The following is a 27,927-nucleotide window of genomic DNA, read 5'->3' as shown; positions in this document are numbered from 1 at the left end:
ATAAGAACAGCGAAGGCATTTGATGTGCATTTCAAAGATTATGGCAGTAGAGAGTAGGAAGATAAAAGAAGGATAGAAAATATGAACATACTGTACAAAAACAGGATCATGAAAGCAAACCCCATTAGACTCCTGTGTTCTCAGTATTGGGGGGGGGGGAGGGGGGAAATCACTAACCTGTTAGTGCATGATGTATTTGACTACTACAATAAAATAAACCATCAACTCCAAATGTACAAGGATTTCAGGTAGGTAAAAAAAAAAAAAAAAAAAAGTCTAAAAAATAGGTCAGAAACAAACAAAAACAAACCCAGCCTAACATTATTGGTTTAACATTATTTTTTTATAGTTATCGAAGCACATTTGAATAAGGAAGCTGTAAATTTATAGCTGATAAGTGCATCCGCATGCTTTATCGTCTGTTTGTGTGTAGCTGTTTAACTGGCTAGAATCTGCCGATGGCGTTTCTCCTTTGTCTTGGCTTTGTCTTGGGAGCGCTGGGCAAGAACCTTTCCTTCGTGCGTCTGCACTGTGCGTGTCACCATGGAAATGCCGTCCACAAACTTGGTCTTGAAGAGCACATTGGCGTTGGTGAACATGCCGTCCTTCAGTGACACCACCACAAACTACGCAATGGAAAGAAGGAAGTGATGTAAAAAGCACTTTTCAGGCCACTTTTGAGCAAACTGAAGCAAATTGACATGCATGCAAAAAAGTGTTTTACTTCCAACCCTCTGAAGTAAACTGCTGCAATGTAAAAGATCAGGCTAGTATTATAAATGCTTCCTTTCATGAAGTCCCATATACTGTGGTTTACTGCACACACCATAAGAACAGACACTGAGCCGAGTGAGGTTTTTCACCTGGGAATGTGTGAAGTGTGTGCGCAGCATCTGTCCGATGTTCTGCGTGTGTGAAAGGTCAAGGGCGGCGTCCACTTCATCCAGGATGTAGATAGGAGCTGGTTTAAACAGCAACATGGCCAAAATCAAGGAGAGTGCTACCAGAGACCTGAAACACACAGACACATATCATATTGCCGTGTCCACAGTGTACAACCATACATCACAACAGCAGGCGCCATTTTCCAGGCTCGTGGCTGGCTGACCTTTGTCCTCCACTGAGTTCAGTCAAGTTCTCCTTCCACGTGTTGCCGAGAGCAACCTTAAATTCCAGCCCATCCAAAACACCACAGCCCTCGGGCGGGGCCAGTCGTGCATCTGCCCCCGGTAGCAGAGTGGAGAATATGGAGCCAAAATCCTTATTCACCTACACACACACACAGACACACACAATAAGTAAGACCATTTGATAAATCTTAAACCATGCCATGGCCTATGATGGTACAAATATTACCTTTTGCCAAGCCACATTGAGTGCCTCGTTCTTTTTTTGATCCAACTCTTTGATCGTCTCCAAAATTTTAGCTTTATCATTCTCACAATCCTCTTCTTTTCTTGAGATCGTTGTACTGTGACAGATATATAAATTAGGTCCAGTTCAACAGAACTAAAGACACGTTGGATATTAGTATTCTCTTTTGTAAAGCATTAATGAAAAACCTATTTGGATAGGAGATTGAAAAACTGCGACCCCATCCTTTAATCTCCTTAAATATCAGCCCTGCAGTTCAGTCAACCTCCCGCTATAAAAGCTCATCAGATAAAAGGCCGTACCCTTTCCTCTGCCTCACTAAGCATGTTCATGGCTCTGCGGTTGACAGTCCTCTCTAGCTTCTCCTTGGTCTCTTCCAGTCTCTTCAGCCTCTGGCCTGCTTCTTTAGGGCTGTTCGCCTTGAAGTCGTATGCGGAGTTGGGCTGGCCAAACAGATGGCGTTCGGACGAGATCCAGTCATTCTCAGCCAGCATGCGCGTAACCTACACATGATGGGTGAAGCACACTCATCACTCTTGTGTACGCTCTTCGTAACCCATGCATCACAAGTCTCTCTCACTCACACGTACACACTCACACTCGTATGTGCACACACTCCCACACCCACCCACCCTGGCAGCGGCGTCTGCACTGTCCTTCTTGTGTTTGCTGATGATGTGCTCGAGCTCTTTGATTTTGAGCTGTGCGTCGTTGTTTTGTTCTTGAAGCTGATTGGCCTCTTCACTTTTCCCTTTGATCTCTCTCTCCTGCCCCAAAATCACCTCTTTCTGCTGGGTGAGCTGCTCCTGGGCTCTCCGCACTGCTTCCTGCGCGCGCGCACACACACACACACACACTTTAGTCAGTCAGCTCATATCTTTGCATATAGGCAACATCTGCCATAAAGTGTGATGGTACACAGATAAATTACTTTACATCTCCTGCCCTTCCCTTCATCCTTTAAATGGACAGGTCACACACTCAAGTTACTCTGAAAGGAATTCATGTAGTACAGTTTCTTTACTATACCAGGAAACCAGGAGAGATAGGGAGAGGATTTCAGAAACCCTGACTTAGAGGAAAATTAACCGTGATGCAGACAAAAAAAAAAAAAAAAAGAGTTAAAATTAACTTAGTAGACCTTCATGCCATCTGCATTCCCCCTCTCTTGATATTCCAGTAAGTGTTGTGTCTGTTTAGTAATGAGAAGTTGCAGCCTATTGGCTGAAGTCTGCTTGACAATTTGCATACTCTTACCTTATTGGCCGCAACCTCGACTGACATGGCACTGATCTGTTCCTGTATGGCTTTCATGGCCTCATCCACAACCTGAACCTGCTGTTCATAGCCAGCCTGCTCACGCTTCAGCTCTTCCAGCTCCAGAGCGACAGCGTCAGCTTCCTACACACACAGGAAGGAGTGAGGGAGAACATAAATGTGTCACACATCATACAGCTGCCAGTGGAATCAACTCACTGTTTACTGTTGGACAGCATCAGTACAAGAAATACAAAAAACCTTATGTATCCTAATACACCATTTCAATGCAACACGCCCACCCACATCCCCCGATCCAATCCCATGTCCATCACCAAATGGCTGGCTGACTGCAACTGTGCACCACCTCGTGCTACAGCGTATGCGGAGGGAAGTGGCGCTGGACTGCATACCTGCTGCCTCTCCTTCAGTCTCTTGTGGTAGGCGTCCGCTTTGCTCTTGGCCTCGTTCAGCTTGCGCTGCGCCTCCTTCAGCTCCTTCTCCCGCTCCACCTCAGCGTTCTTCATCTTGTTCTCCAGCACTGCGTACTTCTCCTCCGCCTTCTTCTGCACATCTCTTGTCGTCCTTAGTGTCTCCTCGCTCTCCTCTAGCAGGCCAGGCACACGAACGAGTCACTCAAAAGACTGATGACTCGCCATGTGAGTTACCTTTGTTGTATGTGATGCATGCATGTGCATGTGCACACACACTCATGTGTGTACCAATGGTCTTCTGGAGGTTTTCCAGCTCCTCCTGTTGCTTGTGGAAAGAGCTTTGCTGTAGTTTGGTCTCCAGTATTTGAGCTTCCTCAGTCTTCAGGTCCAGGTGCTGCTTCAGCTGGCGATACCTGCCAGAGCAAAGTGATGGATGGATGGAGAGAGAGAGAGAGAGAGAGAGAGAGAGAGAGAGAGAGAGAGAGAGAGAGAGAGAGAGAGAGAGAGAGAGAGAGAGAGAGAGAGAGAGAGAGAGAGAGAGAAAATGAGAATAAACTCACACACACACACAAACGTAAGAGATCCATCAACATAATTAACCCATATCATGGAAGGATAGCAATCTGTGTGAAAGGAAGCTGCGGTTTCTCATTGTCGCGTCTCTGGTAAGAGCGGCGAGGGCAGAACACATACACACACACCTATTAGATATAGATTCTGACGTTTGTCTTTTTCTCTGAGTGGAGGAGCAACTATAAAAAGATGTCTTATTTCTCTTCTTATATTTCCTGCCCAACACCCAGTGTCCACCCTCAAAAGTCATTTGCTAAGTACTTTTTTGTAGACCAGTGTCAATCAGTTACTTTTCAGCAGTTCCTTTGAGGTTGCCCAGTTCCATTTCCAAGGCAGCAAGCTCCGCCTCTTCTCCCCTCAGTTTATCCTGAACGTCTTTCACCTCAGCCAGTTTGGAGAGCACAGAGGCTGTTTGAGCACGAGCCCCTAAACACACACAGACACTTATTTTCTTTTCCAGCCATTATTGTAGTGGTTTGTACATGTATTCAAAGTAAACACAAGTAAAAGATCACTTTATTTAAACATAGGCAGTCTCTCTCTCACACACCTCCAGTCAGTGTTCCCTGTGGATCAAACACATCCCCTCCAAGAGTGACCGTTTTGGTGTTGACGTGCTTGTCAAAAGCAACTTGCTTTGCGTTGTCCAGAGTGTCGCAAACCAGTGTGGTTCCAAAAACATACTCCATTGCCTTACGGAGCTCGGATTCATAACCCACTAGTGACAGGGCTTTGTGGACGTTATCCTCCCCCACCTGAAAACATGACCAGGAAACAAAACGTTTAAATCAGTACAATGTAGATGCATCAAACTCAGTCTAGGAAATACTGTTGTCAGCTTCATCAAAGTTCATTACCAGGTTTTTAGCTGCACGGACTACTCCATCATTGAGGGTTCGTGCAGAGATCTTGTTCAGTGGGATGATGGTGTATCTACGTTTCAGTTCACCTTTTTCTATAATCTTTTTTCCAGTTACCTGGAAGTCAGGCATTTTGAATAAAAAAAAGAAAAGAAAAGTGTTGTGTAAACATAAGAACTGAATCAGGACAAGATATTTTCAGTGGTTAAGGTACTTGCTTAGTAATCAGGTTGCCAGTTCAAACCCCACCACCACCAGGTTTCCATTGTTGGGCCCCTGCGCAAGGCCCTTTACCATCAATTGCTCAAGTTATATTCAGTCATAATTTTAAGTCGCTTTGGATAAAAGCATCGGCTAAATGCCACTAATGTCAATTTCCAAGTAAAATAAAGCCAGACTCTATATTGAGCTCTTACACTAACACTCTCTCACACGAGCACGCACACACACAGAAATGCACACACCCAAATTCACACACGCATACCCATTCTCACAAACTCGCTTTCAGACAAAGACTAGGAGACCTGGGGGCAGGTACTCATGTTGCTCACCTCGGTGTCCACCACCACGTTGTAGAGCCGGCCCCCGGCCACCACTTCCAGAGCCGTGGCGTTGTACACATCGGTCACTGTGAAGAGGTTCGCCACAAGGCCCTTCACTTTAGTACGGTCCCAGCCACGTTCAGGGTCCCTGAAGTGGCACAGTGCATTAGTTCCCCCATCTGTGTGGGCAATCCACAAAAGGAAAGCTTCTCTCCAGGGGTACTAATCAAAATTCACAAGCACAGGGATCATTCTTATGTACAGACATATACACGTGCACACTTACGTATATTCAAAGCGGAGATTGGGGAACTGGCTCATGAAGGACTCGTGTGTTTCTCTGAGCTGGTTGACCTCCAGAGACAGCTGCCTTTTCTGCTCGATCAGATGCTCCTCTCGGCCATCTGAATGAAGGAACGAACAGAGACAGACAGACAGACAGACAGACAGACAGACAAATAGATTCATCTGGAAACCTGGTGTTTTTTGGCCCAGTTATAAATTGGAGTAGTCACTAAATATCTGGGGCACGATGTTACAACACGAGACATCGTGTGACATCAATAGAAAGGTCCAAGCAAAACCTTCATAGTTGAGTTTCTGCAGCTCAGCTTGGAGCTTAGCTCTGCACTTCTGCACGGCTTCCAGGGCATCCTGGTCTCGCTTATATCCGCTGTCCATCTTCTTTACCTGGGCCTGTTTAGTCTTCAGCTCCTGTTGGGCATGCTTCAGCTTCATCTGAGCCTGAGCGTGAGTGCGGAAAAAAAAACAAAAAAAACAAAACCTTTTAACACATATACACAACCTTTACAGCACACCTGTAACATGTCTAGAGCGAAAAAAACGTTACCTGCTTGGCCTCGGTCTCTGCCTTGCTCATGTCATTTTTGCAGGCCATCATTTGGCCCGCCAGCGTGGCCTCCTCTCCATCTTCATTGGCCGAGAGTCCAGCAGACACGGCCTTGAAGCGCTGCTGTGCTGCTTCCAGCTCCTCTGTGTCCTTCTGCCCCTCTTCCTGCACTGCCTTTAACAGTTTCGTTGCCTTGGCAACCTCACCTTCCTTTGCAGACATCATCTTCTTATCCTATGATTTAAAAAATGGTAGAGATTAAAAATAGAATGTGCAGCACATGGAGTTTTATAAATGTTTGTCACTTAATCCAAATAAACATAATATAAAGCTTATAAATACACTGTGACCATGTATGTCTACAAGAAACAAACTATATCAATACTCCGTACCTCCTCCATGTTTTTAATAAGCTCTTTTCTTTTCTTGGTTTCATCTTTAAGGTTTTGTTTCTTCAGGTCAAGTGCACTCTGAGCTTTTGTGTCCACTCTCTGAGCCTCAGCCAGAGTCTCTTCTAGAGTCTTCAATACACCTGCCACCTCCTACAGAAAGAAAAGTAAAATAAACTACCATTAATTCATTTCATAACACTATCGATTACGTTTTAAGTGTCATACTACTATTGATTGAGTAGAGGGAGAACTGTCCAGACTGCAGTTCTGCTTATATATTCTCAACCTTGGGCTCACATCCCTTTTCGGCGTGCTCGCATGAATACTGTGCATTGAGCTCTGCACCAACACATGCATACCAAGACCAACCACATCACTCAGTGAAGCTGGTGAGCCCTGGGCCACCAGCCAGGGGGAGGGGCTGCACAGTTTGGTGTGAGTCACCTTATCCCGACTGTGCTCCAGTGCTTTGATCTCCTCGCCAAGCTGGCGCACGCGGGCGCTATTCTGATGCAGGTTCTCCTGCAGCTTGACGATGGAGCCCTGCATGCGCTCCAGGTCTTCAGACGACTTCAGCTTGGTCTCCTCGGCACACACAAACTGCCATGCCACGTACAGGCGGCTCAAGTGCTCCATCTCCCGCATCAGCTTCTGGTACTCCAGGTAGGAAGAACGCTCCTGTGGGAGGGTTTCCACCAGTGTCAATGCCCGCGGAAAGGGGCAAGGCTGTTTCATTGAATACTAGGTAAACTTGCTGCTTTGTCATAGGTTTTTCAGGCATGGATTAAACCTAGGAATGAAATGCTAGCGTCTGTGTTAAGTAACCCCTGCAAAATATTTTATGGGTATGCTTTGAATTAATTTGGGTCTGGAAAACCTGCATTTCATTGCTAAATTGTCACAACAAGAGAAAAAATATTTTTATGGACCTCTTTCAGTTTTTCCATAGCAGGGGTGATCTCCTCATCCAGGATCTACAGCGAGAGAACACAACAGTCTAAGTGGTGAAAGGGCAAGGTGCAACCTGGAAATGCACACAGTGAAACCGCAGGGTGCAATCTCAGAACATACACGCAGAGAGAGAGAGCGAGAGAGAGAGAGAGAGAGAGAGAGAGAGAGAGAGAGACAGACAGAGAGAGAGAGATACCGTCTGAATCTCTTTTAGTTTAGCATCTTTCTTCTCAATGGTTTTCTGAGCACTGATCTTCTTGCACTCATACATCCTGGTACCTGCAGCCTCCTCTATCATTGCCAGTATCTGCAACAGGATGGTAATTGTGAGAAAATGCACCCAAGTTATGAATGACATTTAGGCAACCACAGGCAAGCTACAATTGAGAAGCCAGTCTGTGTGTGTGCACGTGCGCATATGTTACTGTACAGAGAAAAAGAGTTTCATAAAATGCATATAGCAGCATATGAAAGCATTTATTCAGGATTAAAATGATATTGAGTGATGGTCACCTCACCTCAGGGGGTTTCATATTCAGTACTTTGGTGATTCTTCCCTGAAAGTGAAAACACTGTTACTGCAAAAAGCTAAAACAAAACAGAACTTAGCTCTACAAGAAATCTTACACAAATAAAACACAATGCATCTATGTAACCTTTTTTGGACGCAAGATTACCTGCATAATAAGAAAATGAGGATTGTTGACATTCAGCCCAACAGAACAGAAGAGATCCTGCACCCGCATATTATTCGCGTTTACGCCATTAATGAGGTACTTATTGCGGCCACCTATAACCACCTAGACAAAAATAAAACGTGTTTAATTTAGCGAAATTTCAAAATTTGACCGGAAAGGAGAAGGCAGCTCCTGGCCGACATAGCTAGCTACCTGTCTAGTTACTGTGATCTCGTCGTGTGTCTCAAATCCCAGCGGGCTCTGTTTCTTGTTGGAGTTGTCGAAGGTAATGGACACCGTGGCTTTAGTGATCCCAGCGAGTCCGTTTTTGTACACCAAATCTTGAAGATTAGATGCTCTTACCTACACACAATGTGGACAAGACAACGCAAGATACCGAACGAAGAAAATCAGTTATTTAGAAATACGCACATTGACAGTTAGGTTTAGTTTCTATCTTTAGGTATTGTTTAACGTTGGATTTCTAAATTTAAATTGCTAGCTAAATATTAACTAATCCCAACATATCTAGCTAGTTATAGCCAGCTTCTTATTAAACAGCAAAATACACATCCTGCAAGCGTTTTATCGCGAGCTAACGTTACATTAGATAGCTAACGCTAGCTAGCTAGACAGGTCGCTAACGTAACTGTCTCTCTCATGTACCGATCATAAAGGAGCCACCCAGCCTAACTAACGTTAGCTGTATTTCAAAACAAAGTGCAATCTTTCCTGGTCAACAAGGAATTATCTTAGCTGATATATTCTAGCTAGCCAGTCATCTTATTTCACATAGCTAGGTAGAGTTATCTCAGCTTACTTGCTTGTTAGCTTGTTCGTTATTGGCGCGGAACTAGTTAGCTAATTAACTATTTTACTTACTTGTGATAAATTGGAAATACCGAGCAGAAAGCAAATAGAATCGAGTATGTTTGATTTTCCGCTGCCGTTTAGTCCAGTGATGGCGTTGAACAGGGGATCAAAACCGTTTATTTCGGTTCTTTCCGCGTAGGACTTGAAGCCCTCCAATATAATTGACTTTATGTACATTTCGAATTCCTTCCAAAATTAAACGTAGGATTCCAGTGAAACACAAACAGAATGGTGCAAAAGCGAATCAAAAATAATAAAAGGAGTAACAAACGTGTGTTCGACGTAACCGCTTGGCGGGTCAGGATAACTAACCTAACGACAAGCTAGTTGACTTAACTCAACTTCGCGTCTCTCAGTGTAAACGATTTCGAAAGTTGAAATTTGGCGCCAGTTTCCGTCCTCGTTCTTCTGTTGTATTATCCGCACACTGCCACCTACCTATCGAATGGCGCGTGTGGGAATTCCTACTACGGTGTAATACTAATACTACTACTACTACTACTACTACTACTAATAATAATTATTATTATTAATTGTCATCATTTGTAGAGAAATTGGTGGGGGGAAACAAATAGAATTAAGTCAGGGAACCACTGAGGTAAAGTACAACTGCAGAAATTTCAGAGCAAATCCGTTGACGTTTATTTATATTTTGGGAAAACATGTAGATCATAGGTTATTCACTCTGCCCAGGGCTGAAGCTGTTCAAACGGCTGCAACTGGTCCTTTATTGTATGACTTTTCCACTGTTTCAGCAGTACTGAATACACTACAGGACAGATGCAACGCACAGCCCTTACACGGCACAAGGAGTTTTAATTCAGCAAGTGTACAGCGTATAGACTAGGCTTGCAGAATGTATTTATTTAGGCACAGGCAGCTTCATCCTAGAGGGCTACAACAGCACGGTTGTTTTTCTTTTTGCAGCACCCTTGCTTCACATTATCATGATTGAAGAAGAATAACACTTAAATCTTGCAGAGGGATACATATGCAATGTGGGAGGACACGGGGAGACATCCTCAAGAGCCTAAAGGTATCTCCACAAGCCACTGATTTTCCATGGGAAGTGACATCCCTAAACTTGTTGCCAGTAATGCAATTTGTAAAGCAATTTTCTCTGATATCCACAATCTGCTAATATAATGTGCAGAATGAACTGGGTTGTTCTAAAGAAATAGATATGGTATTTAATTTTACCAACTATTTTTTCTGTCAACTTCAATGAATATCAGCATATTTACTTCACTCATCTAGATGGTGCTGGAAGTAACACTGTTTAGATTGGGGTTGCATGCGTATCTATGCCAAAACCAATTAGTGAACATATTAAACAGATGGATGTGACATGACGTGATGTCATGAATGATCTACCTGAGTCTTGAGATTTGACAGTGGGCAATGTGCCTTTTGGGACGGATTTAGGACACGTCCCAAATTTCATCCCCCTACCTAGGGAACAGGGCATAACGACAGACATACTAGGTTGAAAGCATAGAAGCAGATTCGCATTAGGACCATGCAGTCGCCTCTGTTCGAATATATGGACGTGGGCTGGACGTAAGTCCAGTCAAAATTCTGGAGACGCAGCTCCGTGTGCTTATGTCTGTCGCCGAGGGCGACCAGGCAGCGGGCCAGCGAATACTTGGCGGCGCAGCTCACAGCTTTCACGGGACGCACTGTGTCGAAGTGCATCACAAAACAAGGATCGTCCTGTTGGAAGAGAGACACGAAAACAGCAGTGGGTAATAGATGAAATTTGTGTTAAAATAACATCAGTCAGCAAAATACACTATTAAGGTGCTGATTACACATACCAACAGATTAAAAGAAGGGACACTCCAAGCAACTATTGGAATCTCCCCTACTATCCATAAATCATAAGTACAATTTATTTTTGGCATATCCAATTATTGATCACAGACAGACAGACTGCATAAATCTGTATGTTCAATGGCAAGGTACTTAACTGTGGGAGAAAAATACCAATGTACTGTATGTTTTTTCATCTATAACATGGAAGAACTCATCAACTAACAAAGTAATGATTCACAAAATGAATCAGGAATAACTGGCTCACTGTATCAGGGTCCTTCCCATCCAGAACCATTAGCTCCTGCAGTGCCCAGACTTCTGTCTTCACATAACTATCCTCCAGGCCAATACGCCGGGATTTCTTACAACCGTTATGTTGAGCTTTCTGGCACCGCACCACTGAGATCTGGACCTCTTTGCTCTTAGAAACTACACATGAATAAAAAACAAACACACACATGCACACACCTAGGTCTATTTAAAAACCCTTTTCCTCTGTTACTACATAAAGGATGAGTAGGGATAGGAAGCAGTTGGTTGCACTGATTATGTTGTTAAAGTGTCATAAGTACTGCAGTAGAAAGTAGTTTAATTGTCCTCTAAGTAAGTTATATGAACAAGGTGTTTTTTTGTTCACAAAATGTAATTGTATTCTTACATGCAGTTTCTAATTTTCAAATATATTTATAAAATGTAAAAACCTTTTAAAATAATTATCTTTTTTTGTTTAGCTACAGTTACAATGAATTTACAGTATTTGGCATTTACAATTAACTGGAGCTCTTTATCAATTGACTAGTCACCCTTTTAAAAAAATATCTTTAATATACATAATAATAATACTCCTAAAATCTGAAAAAAAGTAGGCTCACTTTTTCCCTGCAGTGGATATTCAAACATGCCAAGTTCAACACAAACACATTTTTGCTAACGTGCATGCATGTGCATATGTACGGTTGTCTTACCGGACACACAAAGGAAATGTCGACCTCTTTGTTCCTCTTCAATTTCTATAAACTCCACCAGTCTGTGTTTCTCTGGCCTGAACAGAACTCGCTGCATCTCTTCCTTCAGCAGAGATGACATCTCAGTGAGAGTAAGAAAGCAATGGAAGACAAAAGAAAAGAAAGATATTTGATGTAAAATGGAAAATTGAACTCCCAACTGCTTGCAGTGATTGATCTCTCTCTGGCTGTATGTACCTCTAATACCTTTTCTCCTCTCCCTTCTCTCCCTTTCTCTGAGCATTATTAGTTATCAAATTCCATTTTCCCTTTAAAATGCCTTTATAAAAGCACCAATTAAAGATCAGTTGCTTTGAGACCACTCAGAATTTCTTGCGGACCTATCAACCATAAAGATTCAATCTGTATTCGTTTTAGAACTGCATAATTTATGTGCATGAAATTCATTCACACAAATGCACACCCTCCTCTCTGACTCTTAGAAGCAAGCATACACACACAGAGAGAGAGAGAGAGAGAGAGAGAGAGGAGAGAGAGAGAGAGAGAGAGAGAGAGAGAGAGAGAGAGAGAGAGAGAGAGAGAGAGAGAGAGAGAGAGAGAGAGAGAGAGAGAGAGGCAGGCATTTATTGTTGTTGGGAAAAGATAATCAATATTTTCCTGTGTTCAGCTGTCATTAGATGAGAATGAACTGACGCCATATAACTGGGTTTCAGCTGGGAAAAAACCACCACTGTATTAGATTGGTTCTGTTTACGTAAGGAAGGACTGATGGTAAAGTGCTGTGGGAAATCCTGTGAGATCTGGCTAAAGTGGTTTCAATTTACTTAAAATGGAAAGAGGCGAGCCTTCCCAAGCTTGCCACAAGCCTCTCACCCCCCAACAAAATAATCCAGCCAGAGTCACAAGTTTGCAACCTGTATGATACAAAGCGGAGTATGAAACAAGTCTTGAATCTCATATGAACAAAATTTTATGAGGATGCTGGTCATTACTGTTTAAAATGATATGGAACTTACTAGAAAATATATTTATTAGCTATCGGTCTAACTACAGGCTTACTAGCTATAGCTTGCTAGCATGCTTGCTGTTCAAGCTAACCTTTCAGTGTGCGTTTTATAAAATTCGACATCATTTTACCAGTGTCCATTTTTATTTCTGCATTGACTCAAATATTTTATACTGAAAGGTGATGATTGTGTGCCCATGCTGAATGCTTAATGTATGAAATAAATAAATAAACAAACTGCACAATCAGCTCAGAACTGACAGGCAAGACACTCCTGTGAGTTTGGTTGGAAAAAAATTAGTCAAGCAATCAGTTAGATTCTTGTTTTTTTCCCCACACACTTAAATATCACAAGTCTTAAATCAATTATTGAATCGCAAGTCAGTTAAGCAAAACTATCAAAAATACATCAGAAGAGCTGTGCTCAATTCACTAACTGATATAGTGAGCAATATTAAGGTAGTGAATGATTATGTGGATTTTGTAACAATATAAAGAGTGAAATAATATAACATCATTGAATTCTTGTTTTTATTTGGAAGTAATTGTCTTATTTTAGCAGGTGAAATTTATTTACAGCACAGAATTTACCATATTCTCAGGCTGCAATGAAAGTTCCTGCTGAAGAGAGGATCATTGTTTCACAGGGGTGTGGCTTATATGAATGAAATTATGAAAGGATCCAGCTGTACAAAAGTAACATTCAAACAAGTAAATACATCTTGTGTTTCACTTTTTTTTACATGCTGAACAGGTGTTGAACTATGACTTTGCTGCCAGATTTATACATTCTACAGTATGTTAGCATGTGATATGTCAGTCAAATTTTAAAACAACATTTAAGTTTATGTATATCCAGAAAGCTTTCCAAAGCTATCCAAGTTTGTTTAAAATACAAACAGCCTAACTCGATATTAGCAAACTACATTAAACATTAAACTGCTTTTAAAACTAAAATCTACTTGTTGCTCTGATTAAATCCTACAATGATGCTGACTTCTCCCTTAATCATCAGACTTTACCAATTTTCTATTCCTACACTTGCATGTCTGTGTCTCTCTGTCTGTCTGTCTCTCTCTCTCTCTCTCTCTCTCTCTCTCTCTCTCTCTCTCTCCATGTCACGCTGTCCTATGCTGTTGACGTTTAGATAGGTGCAAGGCTATGTCAAATGGTCTGGAGTTACTGTCTTATTCTAGACAGACACTGCATATGATATAATGTCTGAACATCATGGCTGAACATATTGCACCTGCTATGACATTTACATATTTCTGAATACTCATCTGCTTTGCCATCTATATATTCTCATGTAGCTCTGAATAAAGTGTGTGTGCTTCTCAGCATCTCTGACCCTGTGACATTAATTCTGAGAATTCTCAGGGCCCCAGGGCCCTGAATGAAGATCTACTAGACATAAGGTGAGGCAGACAGTGGGACCAGAAGGACAGAGTTAAGGAAAATAGGAATATTTTCCTTATACCATTTATTGTTTATGCCATCATAACAATGATGACCATCTCGATGGGATTTATTTATTGTCCAGATGTCAAAAGATGTGGGATTTTGTGGATTTTTTGTTTAATCCTCTAGTTAAAACCAGTTTACACTGTGCAATTTCAGTAGTTTTATAAGTTTGACTGTATGAGATGATGCCAGTAAAATCTTGGCAGCAATCTGTCCAACTGTGTGATATTGTGATATGTCTTTTTAAAGTTGGACTGTATGATAAAGATTCTTTAACGACACGTGTGATTAAAGGAAATTACTTCTTTCAATGAAAGTAATCAAGGAGTGCACTGTGAACTTCAGCAGAACATGGGGTCACAAAAACAAAAACAAGCCTTCAGCATAACAGTGGCAAGAAGCCACTGCTCTTCTTTCAACTTCAGCATTTCATTTACATTTCACGATATGTAGTAGATGAGCCTCGTAGAAGCGGTCACACTTTGATCTAAATTTTCTGACACTACCCGAACTCAAAAGTCATCCATCTTTGGTAGCAGAGGCACTAAAATTGCCTGCCACAGAGTATGTCACATTGTGCATTCTACATCTACTGATCTTCACTCACAAAGATATTCATCTGTGATGTGCGATTTGGGCTATGGTAGCAAAATCAGGCCAATTATCACACAGTGTGAACCCAGCATTAGGCAAAAACTAAGCACGTGAGCATATAAACAACACTGCTGAGTGTAAGAGGATGTATACACAGAGTTAATAGCAAGTATGCTGCGGCCCTTAACTCAAGCCCTTTCGCCACTGTCCACCATTGAAATCTCTCCTTTTTTTCTCCTAGGTAAATTTTTTTTAAATTAAATGACAAAAGATACACAATTGACAAAAGATAATAATGAAGGAAATTATTCTGTTACAAATATTAGATTAATATTTGTATCATTACAGTATTATCTCAACCACGGATTATCCTCTATCTATTAGCTCTCTATAATCATCACTTTCTATTAAAAAAAAAAAAAAAAGATTTTTCTATTGCTTAGTATCAAATGACAAAAGTATTTTGAAAACTAATTTACATAAACAGTATTTTAGAATTAAATGATTCCAAGAACCACCATCAAGAAGTTTTCCAACCAGAAGCCCTGGGTGGACAGAACCATCCATGAGGCTCTGAACTCTCGCACTGCTGCCTACAATGCGGGGATCATCAGCGGGAACATGGACGAGTACAAGTCCGCAGCATACGGAGTGCGCAGGGCGGTGAGGGAGGCGAAGCGACGCTACGGGAAGAAACTAGAGACACAGTTCCAGCAGAGTGGCTCTAGATCCCTGTGGCAGGGACTACGGATGATCACGGACTACAGGAGCCCACCCTCCGGACTGATGAGTGCGGATGAGTCTCTGGTGAACGAGCTGAATACATTCTTTGCTCGCTTCGAGGCTACATCTAGCAGCGCTAATGCTAGCAGCACAAATGCTAACGGCGCTAGTGCTAACAGCGCCAATGCTAATGGCACTATCGGGGCAGTCGATGGCACATGCGCGGGGCCCACCATAGAACAGCGCCCTCTCATCATTACGGAGAGTGACGTGAGGAGAGTGTTTAAAAGGGTGAAAACCAGGAAGGCGATGAGACCAGACGGTATCTGCTGGAGGGTCCTCAAAGCCTGCGCAGATCAGCTAGCCCCGGTATTCACCGACATCTTCAATCTCTCCCTGATGCTCGGTATCGTCCCGTCCAGCTTCAAGCGGTCCACCATCGTCCCCGTCCCGAAGAAACCTCGACCCTCCGACCTCAATGACTACCGCCCTGTCGCCCTCACATCAGTCGTGATGAAGTGCTTTGAAAAGCTAGTCAGAGACTTCATCACATCTTCACTGCCAGCCTCCATGGACCCACTGCAATTTGCATACCGCCACAACCGCTCCACTGACGATGCAATTGCACATCTGCTCCACACTACACTGACTCACCTGGACGAAGGGAGGGGAAATTATGTTAAAATGCTATTTGTCGACTACAGTTCAGCATTTAACACTATCATCCCCTCCCTACTCACTACTAAGTTGGGAGATCTAGGACTGCATACATCCCTGTGCCACTGGATCTCCAACTTCCTAACAGACAGACCGCAATCAGTACGGGTGGGCAACTGCGCCTCATCCACCCTCACCCTCAGCACTGGAGCTCCTCAGGGTTGTGTCCTAAGCCCCCTGCTCTACTCACTGTACACCTACGACTGCACAGCCACTTCCAGCTCTAATATCATTGTCAAGTTTGCTGACGACACCGTTGTCGTGGGTCTGATCTCGGACAACGACGAGAGGACCTACCTGGAGGAGATTAAACACCTGGAAAACTGGTGCCAGGAAAATAATCTCCTCCTAAACATCAGCAAGACAAAGGAGCTGATCGTGGATAGCAGCAAGAAGCAGGTGTGGCACTACCAACCTGTGAGGATCAGTGGAACCACGGTGGAGAGAGTAGATAGTTTCAGTTACCTTGGAGTTCACATCTCGCAGGACCTGTCCTGGTCCCGCCATACCAACTCCCTTGCAAAGAAGGCTCGTCAGCGTCTTTACCACCTCAGACGCCTAAGGGACTTCAGACTGCCCTCCAAAGTACTGCGGAACTTCTACACCTGCACTATCGAGAGCATCCTCACGGGGAACATCACAATCTGGTTTGGGAATAGCACCAAGCAGGACAGACAAGCACTCCAAAGGGTAGTGCGTTCAGCAGAGCGCATCACTCACACGGAACTTCCTGACCTGCAGACCATCTACTACAAGCGGTGCCAGAGCAAGGCCAGGAAAATTGTGAAGGACCCCACCCATCCCAACAATAGACTCTTCACTCTGTTGAGGTCAGGGAGGCGCTTCCGCTCCCTGAAGACCAAGACAGAGAGGCTGAAGAGGAGCTTCTTCCCACAGGCCATTCGGGCCCTGAATCAGGGAAACTGATAAACTGTGGGGACCACCACCACCATGTAACTGTAAATATGTCAAGTTGTACATTGTGTACAAACATATATACATATCCATATATACATTGTACATTGTGTATATAAACATATTATACATATATTGTACATACATTGTTAATATATTTTGTATATATATATATATATATATAGATATATATTTCCCTATGCACCCCTGTTTTTTTCCTCAGTTTGGACAGAGCACTCTCAAACCATTTCACTGTGAGTTATACTGTGTATGACTATGTATGTGACAAATAAACCAAACTTGAACTAATGATTACGTGAGTTGACTGGTAAATATCTAGCAGCCTAACAGACTGTGGCAGCAACATTCAGAGACAGACTTTGTCTTTGTCTTGAAGAAGTCCATGTAATGTTAAACCTATAGCAAATACAAACTAAATATATTATCTGAAGGCTAGCTGTGTGCTTTAAAATGTAATGCTTAAGCAACAGCCATAAAATATGTCTATAGCTAAAACATTGCTAGTTGGGACTAACAAAATATTAACAGCTAAGATAACAGTATTAATCTATCATTAATAAAATTATTGTCATGGTAGGCTGGTCATCCAGCAGGAGGGAAATGCCCATTTCTGCTGCGGACCGCATCACACACCTGCCCGCAATCACAATCACCTGCCTATTAACTTGACTCACCTGAACCTTATTTCTGTTTTCGATATTTAAGCATACAGGTACCTGAAGTCAGTGTTGCACATTGGCAGACCTCAGAGCTACATGCTCCAAATGACTATGATGCTGACTTCATCGTTTGCTTAGTTTTCCTTTTTATCACTGCTTCGCAGCCTATTGAATTAGGGAAAATGAACTCTTATTTTTAACCTTGCCTCTCACTCCCTCTGTGCCACCACCGTCAGAATGATAAACACAATCTAAAAATGAATTTGTTAAATTCTTATATTAAATATTAGTCATGCATGATTGCATTAGCTTATGGTTTATGATGATAAAGGCCCACTGTTAGAATGGTTTACCTCTTACTTGAGGTGTCAGTGTCATGATTGGCCCTCCCTAGCATCCTGTCTCCATGATTTCCCTGTCTCATTCATTGGTTCCTTTTCTCCATTCCTGTTCTAGTCCTTGTTTTGGTTTTCACCTCATTTGTATCACCTGTGCATTGTTAGTCCTCATTACCCTTTGTATGTAAACCCTGCCTTGGTGGCTGTGTGTTTACTGGTCACTGTGTTAAGCCTAGCCTCTGTTTGTAATCCATACCTTTTTGTTCTCTGTAGTTGGATGAACAGAGTGTTTGCTCTGCCTGTGTTTCTTAGCCTGTTCGTGTAGTTTGTGTTCCTTATTGTAGCCTGTTAAGTCATTTTCCTGTTATCGTGCATTACTTTGTTTGTTTAATCATGTATACTGGATCTGTCGGCATTGGCTCTATGATCCTGGACCGTACTAATGACTGTGATTATGGATTTGCCTTCTCAGCGTATGCGTCCACCTCCTAACTGCTCACTGTTACAGTCAGAATCTGTTCCTTGTCCTCTGCTACCTTTAAATTTGGCATCCCCCAATATTCAATCCTAGGCCCTTCTTTATTCTCATAATACATACTTTCCCTTGGCTCTGTCTTTTGTTATAACTGAAAGCGCTTGCTCAGTGTCTGAACGACATCAAATTCTGAATAGCGAGGAACTTCCTTCAACTAAATGAAAATAAAACTGATCTAATTATATTTGGCCCCCCTAGCACTGTCACTAAGCTTGGCTTGACCTTCCCCTGCTGCTCAGTTTGTTTTAACTCAAAAGGTTCTCTGGATTATATATGTTTTTTCTCCATAAGTAATGAACAAAATGAGAAAGAAAATTGCTTATTCCAGATGTTTTTAGAAACATTTTAAACTTGTACAATGAAATCTAATGGGAGCAATATACATATTCATCACAGGCTTAAGTCACTTGAGTGTTGGAGGCACCTTTGCTGATCCCAAGTCTGTCGTGTTATTGCTCAAACAAGCAGGCTATGAGAAGGCTTGCTTCAAATCAGTGTTAGTTTAGCAAAAAGCCATTTGGAAAAGCTTATTTGATTCCAACATTTCCTCAATTATAAAATGTAAAACGGTAAAAAGTAGAACTGCATAAGTCTCCTCATCATATGGCAGCTACCAGCCTGGGAGAGCTATTACATGTAGCTAAAGATAAAATTTACCTTACCTATTTATCTGCACATCTGTTGTAAAAATCTGTTGAATGCTATATTGCATTGTTATGAAACTGTGCTGCTATTCACCCCCACTCCTTAAGCTTCACTCAGAACCAAGGTTCAATCCACACTGCTGTGTAATGTCTTTGTACAACATTACATTTAATTCAACATTCTGCTATCACACTGAATTCAGCAGTGATTAAAAATGTGTTTATTTATTTATTTAGTGGAAACGGGTCAGGAAAATGCCAACATGGATAAGACGACTTACTACTGTACTGTAACTTTAATGATTGATTTAATGATTCATTTGAGAACTCTATGACAGATTGCAGCACATTGTTACAGCATGCACTCACTCACTGGCATGGGTGAGGGGCACACAGACCATGCACTGTGTGAGGTGTTCAAGCTGAAAAAACCCCAGTTTAAAAAGGGCCTCCACCCTGCTTCTTGTGGGTGGGTCCCAAAACTTTGACCACAAATGGGAGTAAGAATAATTTATACTTTCTCTCAGTATTCCCATGTGGGCAGTGATGAACTACCACTTAACCCAGCTGCTGTCCTTGTTTCCTGACACTGATTCCAAAGATTAAGGAAAGCCATTCTTTCCCTGACTCCCCAGACCACTGTATGCTCATGGTCTTTGTGTAAAATAATAATAATATACTGGCTTGCAGGTAGAGTAAATCTGGTTGAACCAAACTGTCCAAAAAACAGAAATGTATTTCAGTAAATTTGATGAAGCTGCCATTGCACAAGCAAGCTGTAACATTAATCAATTTTAATCAACTTTAAATTGTATTTATTTATTTATATAATTAATTAATACGTTTGATGTATTCATATTTATGTATATGTTTTACAAATATAATTTGGGTTTGGAAATGTAATTCTACTACATTGAGTAACTCCACTGAGTAATACTTACAAAAATAGTAGTCACCTTATACATAAATAGCATGGTCATCATTCTCATCTTTCAAAGTTGGGCTAAGTGAATGAGTAATTTTTCACCTGAAAAAATATTGTGATGCTCAAACTGAAACACTTCAAAGATTCTGGTGTTGACATTAATATTGAACAATTGTAAATTTGTATTAAATCACTGCTGGCAGTTCAGTTAGTATATCTAAAATTTGATACACATAGTTGCCCCATCTGTGTTTGTAATTTACATGAAGGTTTAGAACTCTCTTTATTGATGTTTATTATTTGAGTCTAGTCAGTCCTATAGATATAAGAACTGCAATCCCAGATTGGAAATATCAACAAAATCTATCCTAAATTTGTTACTGAGCAAACTTTCCTCAATGAAAGTTGAAAAGTCAATCTGCAAATGAACACACAACTTCCTAACCAGAACTAACCAGAAGCAGTAATGTTGAGTACCTCACAGCCTATCAATCTATCAGCATAAGTGCACAACAAAACTGTTTTATCTTCTCTATTCTCCCAATGATTGCATGGTCATTGACCTCACAGTTAAATCTGCAGATAGCACCAGCTTTATAAGACTAATCACAAATACTTATAAGAGCAATCTTATATATTCCATATCTGATAACAATCAACAGACATGTTACTGGTCCTGGCATGAGCAGTTTCAAGCATACCAAAGCAAGTCGCTGAACCTGACAAGAATTGACAAATAAAGTGATTACGACTCTGATGAGGAAAGCCATCAGCAGAAAGAATCAGAAAGAGTCCTTCTCCTCCATAGTTTGCATCATTTAGTGTTTTGTATTGATTCTTGTCAATGTGTATTTGCTGACTTGTACTTATCCTCTTGTCAGAGAAATATATTATTTTACTCACTCAACATCTTGCTTTGATGTGAAGGGAAGATAATAAAGCCTGACGTGCCTTGGCTTACCTTGAGTTATGCAGATGTAAGTCACTCTCCACACCCACAGAGGCAGACTTCACCAGGCTCGAGTGTGCAGCGACCTTTATGTTCTGGTGGTGTGCTTTTGTCAGTGGGGAAATTTGCTCAGAGCTCCAAGATACCTTTGTGTGCTCAGATCCGTACTCCACGCAGCTCTAATGCTCTGCTTCCAGGAGACCAATACAGAGGCAGATGAGGAGGTCAGTGGTACAAAGAAAGAGAGAGAGAGAGAGAGAGAGAGAGAGAGAGAGAGAGAGAGTGAGACTCGGGCTGGCCATGATCTTGTTGTTGACCCAGGAAAGGGAGCCCGCCACCCCCATAGATACAAACTTACTGTATCTTACTTACTTAAAAATGAATGTGTTTTCATTATAACCAATATATTTACAGAAATAAGAAACACTGCATTAAATGCAATGCAATGCGCTGCTTCTATTGTAGTGTCCTTTGTCAGCCAGAGAAGGATGGGACCCCCCTTTGAGTCTTGGTTCCACTCAAGGTTTCTTCCTCATGCTCTAGGGAGTTTTTCCTTGACACTCTCACCCTTGGATTGCTCACTGGGGGCTTGGACTCAGACATGTAAAGTTGCTTTGTGACAACAGCTGTTGTAAAGAGCTATATAAATACATTTAACTTTGACTTTAAATGGATGTGGTTCTTGTTTCTCTTAAGAAATGATCAAATGATGTACTTGAAGTCCCTTTATGAGCAGATTGCACAGTTATGACAGTGTGTTCCAAACACTTAAAAAATTATCTTGAGAAATAAGAAATGGACCACACAAAAGCAACATTATAATGACCTCAACATATTCTTATTGATAAAATGTAAGATGATAAAATATAGAGGTCTCTAATTTTAATATAATTTTGCCACAATCCCTATATAATATTTATTACTAATTTATATGGGGTAAGAAATCTTGCTATAATTTACACATAGGATCTGTGAGATTAGCTACTAGATTTACTCATTTCTAATACACAAAAAGGTCCTAGTGTAATATATAGCTTTTACTGGTTACAATTTCACGACATTATTGCTGGCTGAAATGTTAATTTACATTAATAAACATTATCTGTCTACTGCTATTATTAACTGGGAGACATGGACATAATTTAAATTCTTTACTCACTTGTCTGTAACACACATCTACACACATCTCACCAAAATATTAATATTTAATAAAAAGGCTTATAGTAACAATAATTTGGGTATTAATATATGCATTCATGTCTCTTTGAAATGTCACAGTTTTATAGTATATAATAGATGGCAGAATATTTACTGGTGAAGGAGTGAGCAGTCCACAAAAACAAATCACATGGTGAACTTGGATGGGGCTAAAATCACTGAGGAATGCAGCTTCTTCCTTACCCCACCACCCCATGTGTACATAATATCAATAGGAATTGTCTCCCTATTACAACACTCTGGGAGGACTACTAAATGCAAAATGACAAAATTTACCGAATTTTCATTTATCTGCAATTGTAATTTTATTGATTTAATGATTCAAATTTAAGCATTTTATGAAATAAATTGTAGCATCAAGCATTTAACATGTTCATTAGTTACTAATACTTATTGCATGCACAATAAATAAGTAAGGAACTAATGGAATCTGTACATGTGGTCTAGGGATTAGATGCATGTGAAAGAATTGTTCATTGATGTAGGGTAATATTTCCCTCAGAGCACAAATAGGGGTAAGGATAATTCATACTTTCTCTCAGTATTCCCATGTGGGCAGTGATGAACCACCACTTAACCTAGCTGCTGTCCTTGTTTCCTAATACTGTTTCCAACGATTAAGGAAAACCGTTCTTTCCCTGATTCCCCAGACCACTGTATGCTCATGGTGTTTGGATTAACAAAACTGTCCAAATACCAGAAATTTATGTTTTCAGTGACTCTGATGAAGCTGTCATTGAACAAGCAAGATGTAACTTAATAGATTTTTGATGTAATATATGATGATGATTTATATTTATGTATATGTTTTACAAATATAATTACAGAATTAGAATTTTCCAATTTATGTACTCTTATTTCTCATACGACATTGGAAATGTAACTCTACTTCAGTGAGTAACAGCACACTTCCACAGAGAGAAATGGTTCACTAGAAAACTGCTTTCTCTTCTTTACTCTACTCCCCCAATGATTGCACTGTCATTATCCTCACAGTCAAATCTGCAGATGGCACTAGCTTTGTAGGGCTAATCACAAACACTTATGAAAGCAAGTAGCAAATGGTTCATAACATGTCTCAAATGACAATGTCCCATAACATGCCTCCCAACAACCTGGACCATAAAACTGAAAAAGTTAAAAGACCACCACCTTACAACCTCCCTTTTAATAAAAAACAAACAACAATTTCACCATGTGGTAATTCTTTCATTTGCATCCTTTAATTTCACTGCTCTGCTGAGCTGCACAATGTCGTCTGCGTCTTATATGACTGAGACTGCCAATCAGATATAAGCAATGAAATCCAGAGTGACTTACAGTAGTGATTTGTCATGTACTCATAGAATACATCCTAGCCAGTACAGTAGTTTAGAGTCCAAAATACCAATGATCTAGAATATTGTAGAAATACAGGGATCACTGCTGTTGCCTAGAAGGACAAAATACATAAGGTCTTTTTTAAACAATGATAAGTGCAATAAGCAATAAGTACTAGAATTTGTTAGACAACATCAGTGTAATAAACAATACCCTACAATAAGTACTAATTTAGTTAGTCAATATAGGAGCAGGGTCAGTTGTCATTAAAGATTCCATGAAGACTTGAAGCATGGCATTTCAAGCTGAGCTGTACTTGAGGGTCAAAATACTTGAGGTATGGATCTCAATGGATTTCCAGCAAGTAGTGAGTTGCAGTAGTCTAGCTTTGAGATCACAAGAGACTGCACAAGCACCTGGGTATCTTCCTGTGAGAGAAAGGGCCCAATCCTTCATATGTTACAAAAGATGAATCTGCAAGACCGGGTTAGATTAGAAACATGAGTTGAGAACGACAACTGGTTGTCCAAAGTTATGCCCAGGCTACAGGCAGCTTCAGATGGTGATACCAGGGAATTCTCAAAGGAAACAGTGAGGTCACGGTAAGGGCTGAGGGTACCTGGGATGAACAGAAGCTCGGTTTTACTGGGGTTGAGCTTCAAGTGGTAGGCTGTCATCCATGACGTAATGCCAGTCAAGTATGCTGAGATATGTCTGGAGACCTGCACGTTGGATGGTGGAAAAGAAAGAAATAACTGAGTGTCATTGGCATTGCAGAGGTAGGAGAAACCATGAGAAGATATTACTTCACTAAGAGAACGAGTACACAAAGAGAAGAGAAGAGGGCCTGATACTGAGCCCTGTGGAACACCAGCGGAGAGTCTACATGGTTTGGATGAGGATCCTCTCGATGTCATACTCTAGATATTAGTAAATATGTGCCACCACCCCTGCCGAGACGCCTCGGAGAATGGCTAAATGAAAAAGGCAGAGGACAGGGCAGCTGGAGTTGCCGAGTTCTCAGAGGTGATCCATGTTTCTGTTAGAGCCAGGAAGTGGAGGAAGTGGAGGGATGCTAATGCTGAGATGAAGTCAGCCTTCATGAATGGCACAGAGTTTATGCCAGACCTCATAGCAGTTTTTCTGTTGCTATGAAGAAAAGTCAAACGAGAACAACCCGCTGGGGATTTCCTAAAAGTAATGTGCATTTTTGACCTGCAATAATGTGGGTTTATTTTTCATAAACATTCCTGCTTTTGATTTTAAAAAGCCATTTCGTTACAAACATCGCTGTTATATTTTGGAAGTTATTTGTGGTTCCATGTTAAACCAAAGTCAGTACAGGGCTTAGCATGGCAAGCCTAGCGAGTCTAAGTAGCTAGCCTAACGATGAAGCTTCTTAAGTGTTATTTAATAAATGCCATGAGATCTAGCCTAAAATTAATTTATATCCTAAAAGTCATGAAATATATTTTGATAAAATAGGTCCGTGAAATTAACTGACGTTCTTGTAAAATTAGTAGAGTCCTATTATAAGCGCCTTCTATTTCACGTATTATGACCTCACAACGTTGCCATGTGACCTCACTATTTGGCTACAAATAGGTATAAATACATACGGTCATTTAATGAGACAAGGTGCAAAGCGTTGAAACAATTTGTAACGTGTCCGAGCTGAGACAGGAACGTTCACTGACGGTGAGTATACATAAATTAAGATAGATAACATTAGCTAATTATGCTCGTAAATTTCTTTTATTATTTATTACCTCGGGATATATTTACTGTCACATCTTAGGATATACAAGGTAAACACAATTTCAAGATGCAATTTTTGCTGTCACAATAAGGGCCATTTTGTGAAAGAGCCTAGCACTATAAAATAAGGTGGCACAAGAGGGAAAGGCCTGCAGCTAGGTCATAGTCTAGTTCTAATTCTCTAGCTATCCAGCGAGATAACATTAGCCAGACTGTCATTACAAAGCTAGGTAAACTGACCATATATAAATAAGTGTGGTTTATGTGAATATAATTCGATTGATTTATGTATTTCACTGTTGGCGGGTTTTCTTTTCCTCTGTAGTCTGTAATCTCGTAGGAAATAGCGGACTGTCTTGCCAAAATGAGTATCCGCAGCAATTTTGCTTAGTAGCAGCGCAAGTTACTTAGCAACGGTCTTTATTACACGTTTTAAATAGGCGCGTGCGTCGCTACCGGTCTTGCTGCAACAGGCGTAAACTGGTCTATGAAAATGGTTTTAGCTTCTACCAGTTTAGTAATTAATCCCAGTTGGTGCAACTGATCCGTGGAGACAAGAATTCAGAGCGGGTGTCCAATCAGTTCTGTCGCCCCTCAAGTTCACGTCCCTTTAAGACATCAAATCTTCGGGCACGCGCGTTTACTGAAAAGAAACGAACTCCGACTGAAACAAGTTCATGAAAGGTGTTATGGAGACACTTCTTAAGTCTGTCATCGACGTTGAACAACACAAGGAGGAGTATCAGCACTGTCATCCCTCCGCTTCGCACGTGACTGTCCGTGTCGCTCCCAATCCCCGGACATCTAACTACACCTTTATTACCTTGATTTATGTTCGTATTTAAAGCCTCTTGTTTGGTATTCCATTTGCGAAGTTTCGTTTGTTACAGCGAACGCGTCTGATACCTGCTATTATGGTTCCTGCCTTTTCGCCTGTCGTCGTATTTTGGATTGTTTTATCAAGTCTTTATTCTGCCCAATAAAGCCATAAATTTGTAGTCGCGTGCGACTCCCGTCTTGCCCGCTTCTCAAAACTAAAACTATGGTTTAATATATATTTGTAGTGTAATTCTTTTCTATTTATTTTAATTAAACCATAATTCAAGAAACGTCAGTTGTACTACGTTTATTATCGTGACAACATATCAGCACGAACGTGTTCTGATGGTCATTAAGAGCATAATGCGATTAGATTTATAGACCGATATATTGATCGAATTATTTTTAATAAATGAAGCAAAAACAAGCTTCTGAAGGAAATACTAATATTTTCTTAATACGCTTTCAAGAAGTGGTGGGGACAGTGTAAATTGCATATATGGTTTAAAAGGGCAAATGTGGGGTAACTATTGGCAATTGTCTCGGGTATTTCCAGTGCTGTGTCTCAGCTGAAAACTAACTGTGGTTTACCATGTTCCACAGGTTTTAAACTGACAGGATTTTGGTTGAAACAGAATACATTCTTTTAAGGTTAGTAGCAGCAAGTTCACACCTTTTTAGACACAATTTACATGATGGACACCCTCCTATAGAGCTTGATATCAGAGGTCAAAGCACATTGCTGTTTTACAGGAGGATACTGAAACCAACAATATAGATGTTGGCACCATTCCCCCGCATTGCAGCGTGAGTTGCCCCTTGTTCCACATGGGACACCACAAGGCTGCGGATGAGGAAAAGCCAGGAGAGTGGCTGAGGAAGATGAGGGAGAAGCAGCAGACTCTGAAGGAAGTGAGAGATGTGGCAGCATCTCCTGCAGATGTGAGTAAATGTATCATAATATATTTTCATACAGAAGCCATTTTATACATCATCTCTACTTTGGGTTTTCTGTATGTTTGTCTGGAGTTGGTATTTTCAAAGTGTCCCATTCTTAATGTCATGGTAACCAGAATGACGTCATTTTAATAACATTCTCTGTAACATGTAAGAATAATCTTGGTTCTGCAATATGAAACACTAATTTTTGTGTTAGGTGTACAGGTAGCAGTCTAAGCAGTCACAATGACAGCAAGCTTTTAGAGTGTGTGACAGCAGTTGTCTGGGCTGTTATGAATAGGAGAGCTTAATTAATTGGTTCTTGTTCCCTCAGAGAGGCTGGATTTCCCAGTTTAAGTGGGGAGTGGAGAAATTGCAGGCAGTTCGGTACACTCGACATATCGTGACAATGCAACTGTAGACACACAAAAGGCGCAGACACACAAACAAACACACCTACAGACACACACATAAGGAGCAGTAACGCAGCGCCTGCTAGCAGCCCCTCAGCTCCCTGCGGTCTTGGCTTGGCAGCCCTAGGTCCCCCCCAGGAAATTCTAGGGGGTATTCCACTCCCCCTCTGGAGTGACCGCAAACTCCAGTCATGGCAGCAAAGTGTTTTTGTTAGCCAGGGGGCAGGTGGCGAGGACTTAGCAGGTCTAGAGGAGAGAGGGCACAGAAGATTAACTGATGAGAAATGAAAGAATTAGTAACTGTATCCAAAGAGAGAGAAGACAGAGAGTCAGGGGGAGGAAGGGTGGACAAAATAGTAGAAGTAAGGTAAGAGGGAGTTATGGAGTGCAGATTGTGATGGAAGGAG

At 41.3% G+C, this 27,927-nt stretch overlaps 2 protein-coding genes across 3 annotated transcripts; both read right to left on the bottom strand.

Annotated features, from left to right (window-relative positions):
- Nucleotides 1–144: 144 nt before the first annotated feature.
- Nucleotides 145–9,085, bottom strand: smc2 (structural maintenance of chromosomes 2). The gene is given in 25 exon segments (XM_027024023.2): nt 145–626; nt 864–1,011; nt 1,109–1,269; nt 1,357–1,441; nt 1,443–1,471; nt 1,677–1,877; nt 2,007–2,201; nt 2,632–2,775; nt 3,045–3,238; nt 3,354–3,478; nt 3,929–4,064; nt 4,189–4,393; nt 4,496–4,615; nt 5,050–5,188; nt 5,327–5,444; nt 5,625–5,784; nt 5,891–6,124; nt 6,283–6,432; nt 6,727–6,960; nt 7,212–7,256; nt 7,430–7,540; nt 7,752–7,790; nt 7,911–8,033; nt 8,124–8,273; nt 8,793–9,085. Coding segments are annotated over 25 exon segments (3,603 nt in total). The 5' UTR covers nt 8,961–9,085; the 3' UTR covers nt 145–437.
- A 377-nt stretch (nt 9,086–9,462) lies between these two features.
- si:dkey-245p14.4 (PH-EXOC1_like domain-containing protein) lies at nt 9,463–21,138 on the bottom strand. 2 transcript variants are annotated; one of them, XM_027024038.2, is made up of 4 exons: nt 21,066–21,138; nt 11,564–11,666; nt 10,864–11,027; nt 9,463–10,496 (listed from the first exon to the last, which is right to left on the bottom strand). In XM_027024038.2, exons 2-4 carry the CDS (start codon nt 11,658–11,660, stop codon nt 10,236–10,238), a joined length of 522 nt encoding a protein of 173 aa, XP_026879839.1. In that variant the 5' UTR covers nt 11,661–11,666; nt 21,066–21,138; the 3' UTR covers nt 9,463–10,235. The 2 variants fall into 2 exon arrangements, with proteins under 2 accessions (XP_026879839.1, XP_026879837.1); XM_027024036.2 differs by lacking the exon at nt 21,066–21,138 and adding an exon at nt 13,161–13,513 and having other exon boundaries at nt 11,564–11,684.
- Nucleotides 21,139–27,927: the final 6,789 nt, after the last annotated feature.

This window comes from Electrophorus electricus, chromosome 9, assembly GCF_013358815.1.
Source record: "Electrophorus electricus isolate fEleEle1 chromosome 9, fEleEle1.pri, whole genome shotgun sequence".
NCBI classification, from domain to species: Eukaryota; Metazoa; Chordata; class Actinopteri; order Gymnotiformes; family Gymnotidae; genus Electrophorus; species Electrophorus electricus.
This window is presented reverse-complemented; position numbering and strand designations above follow the sequence as displayed.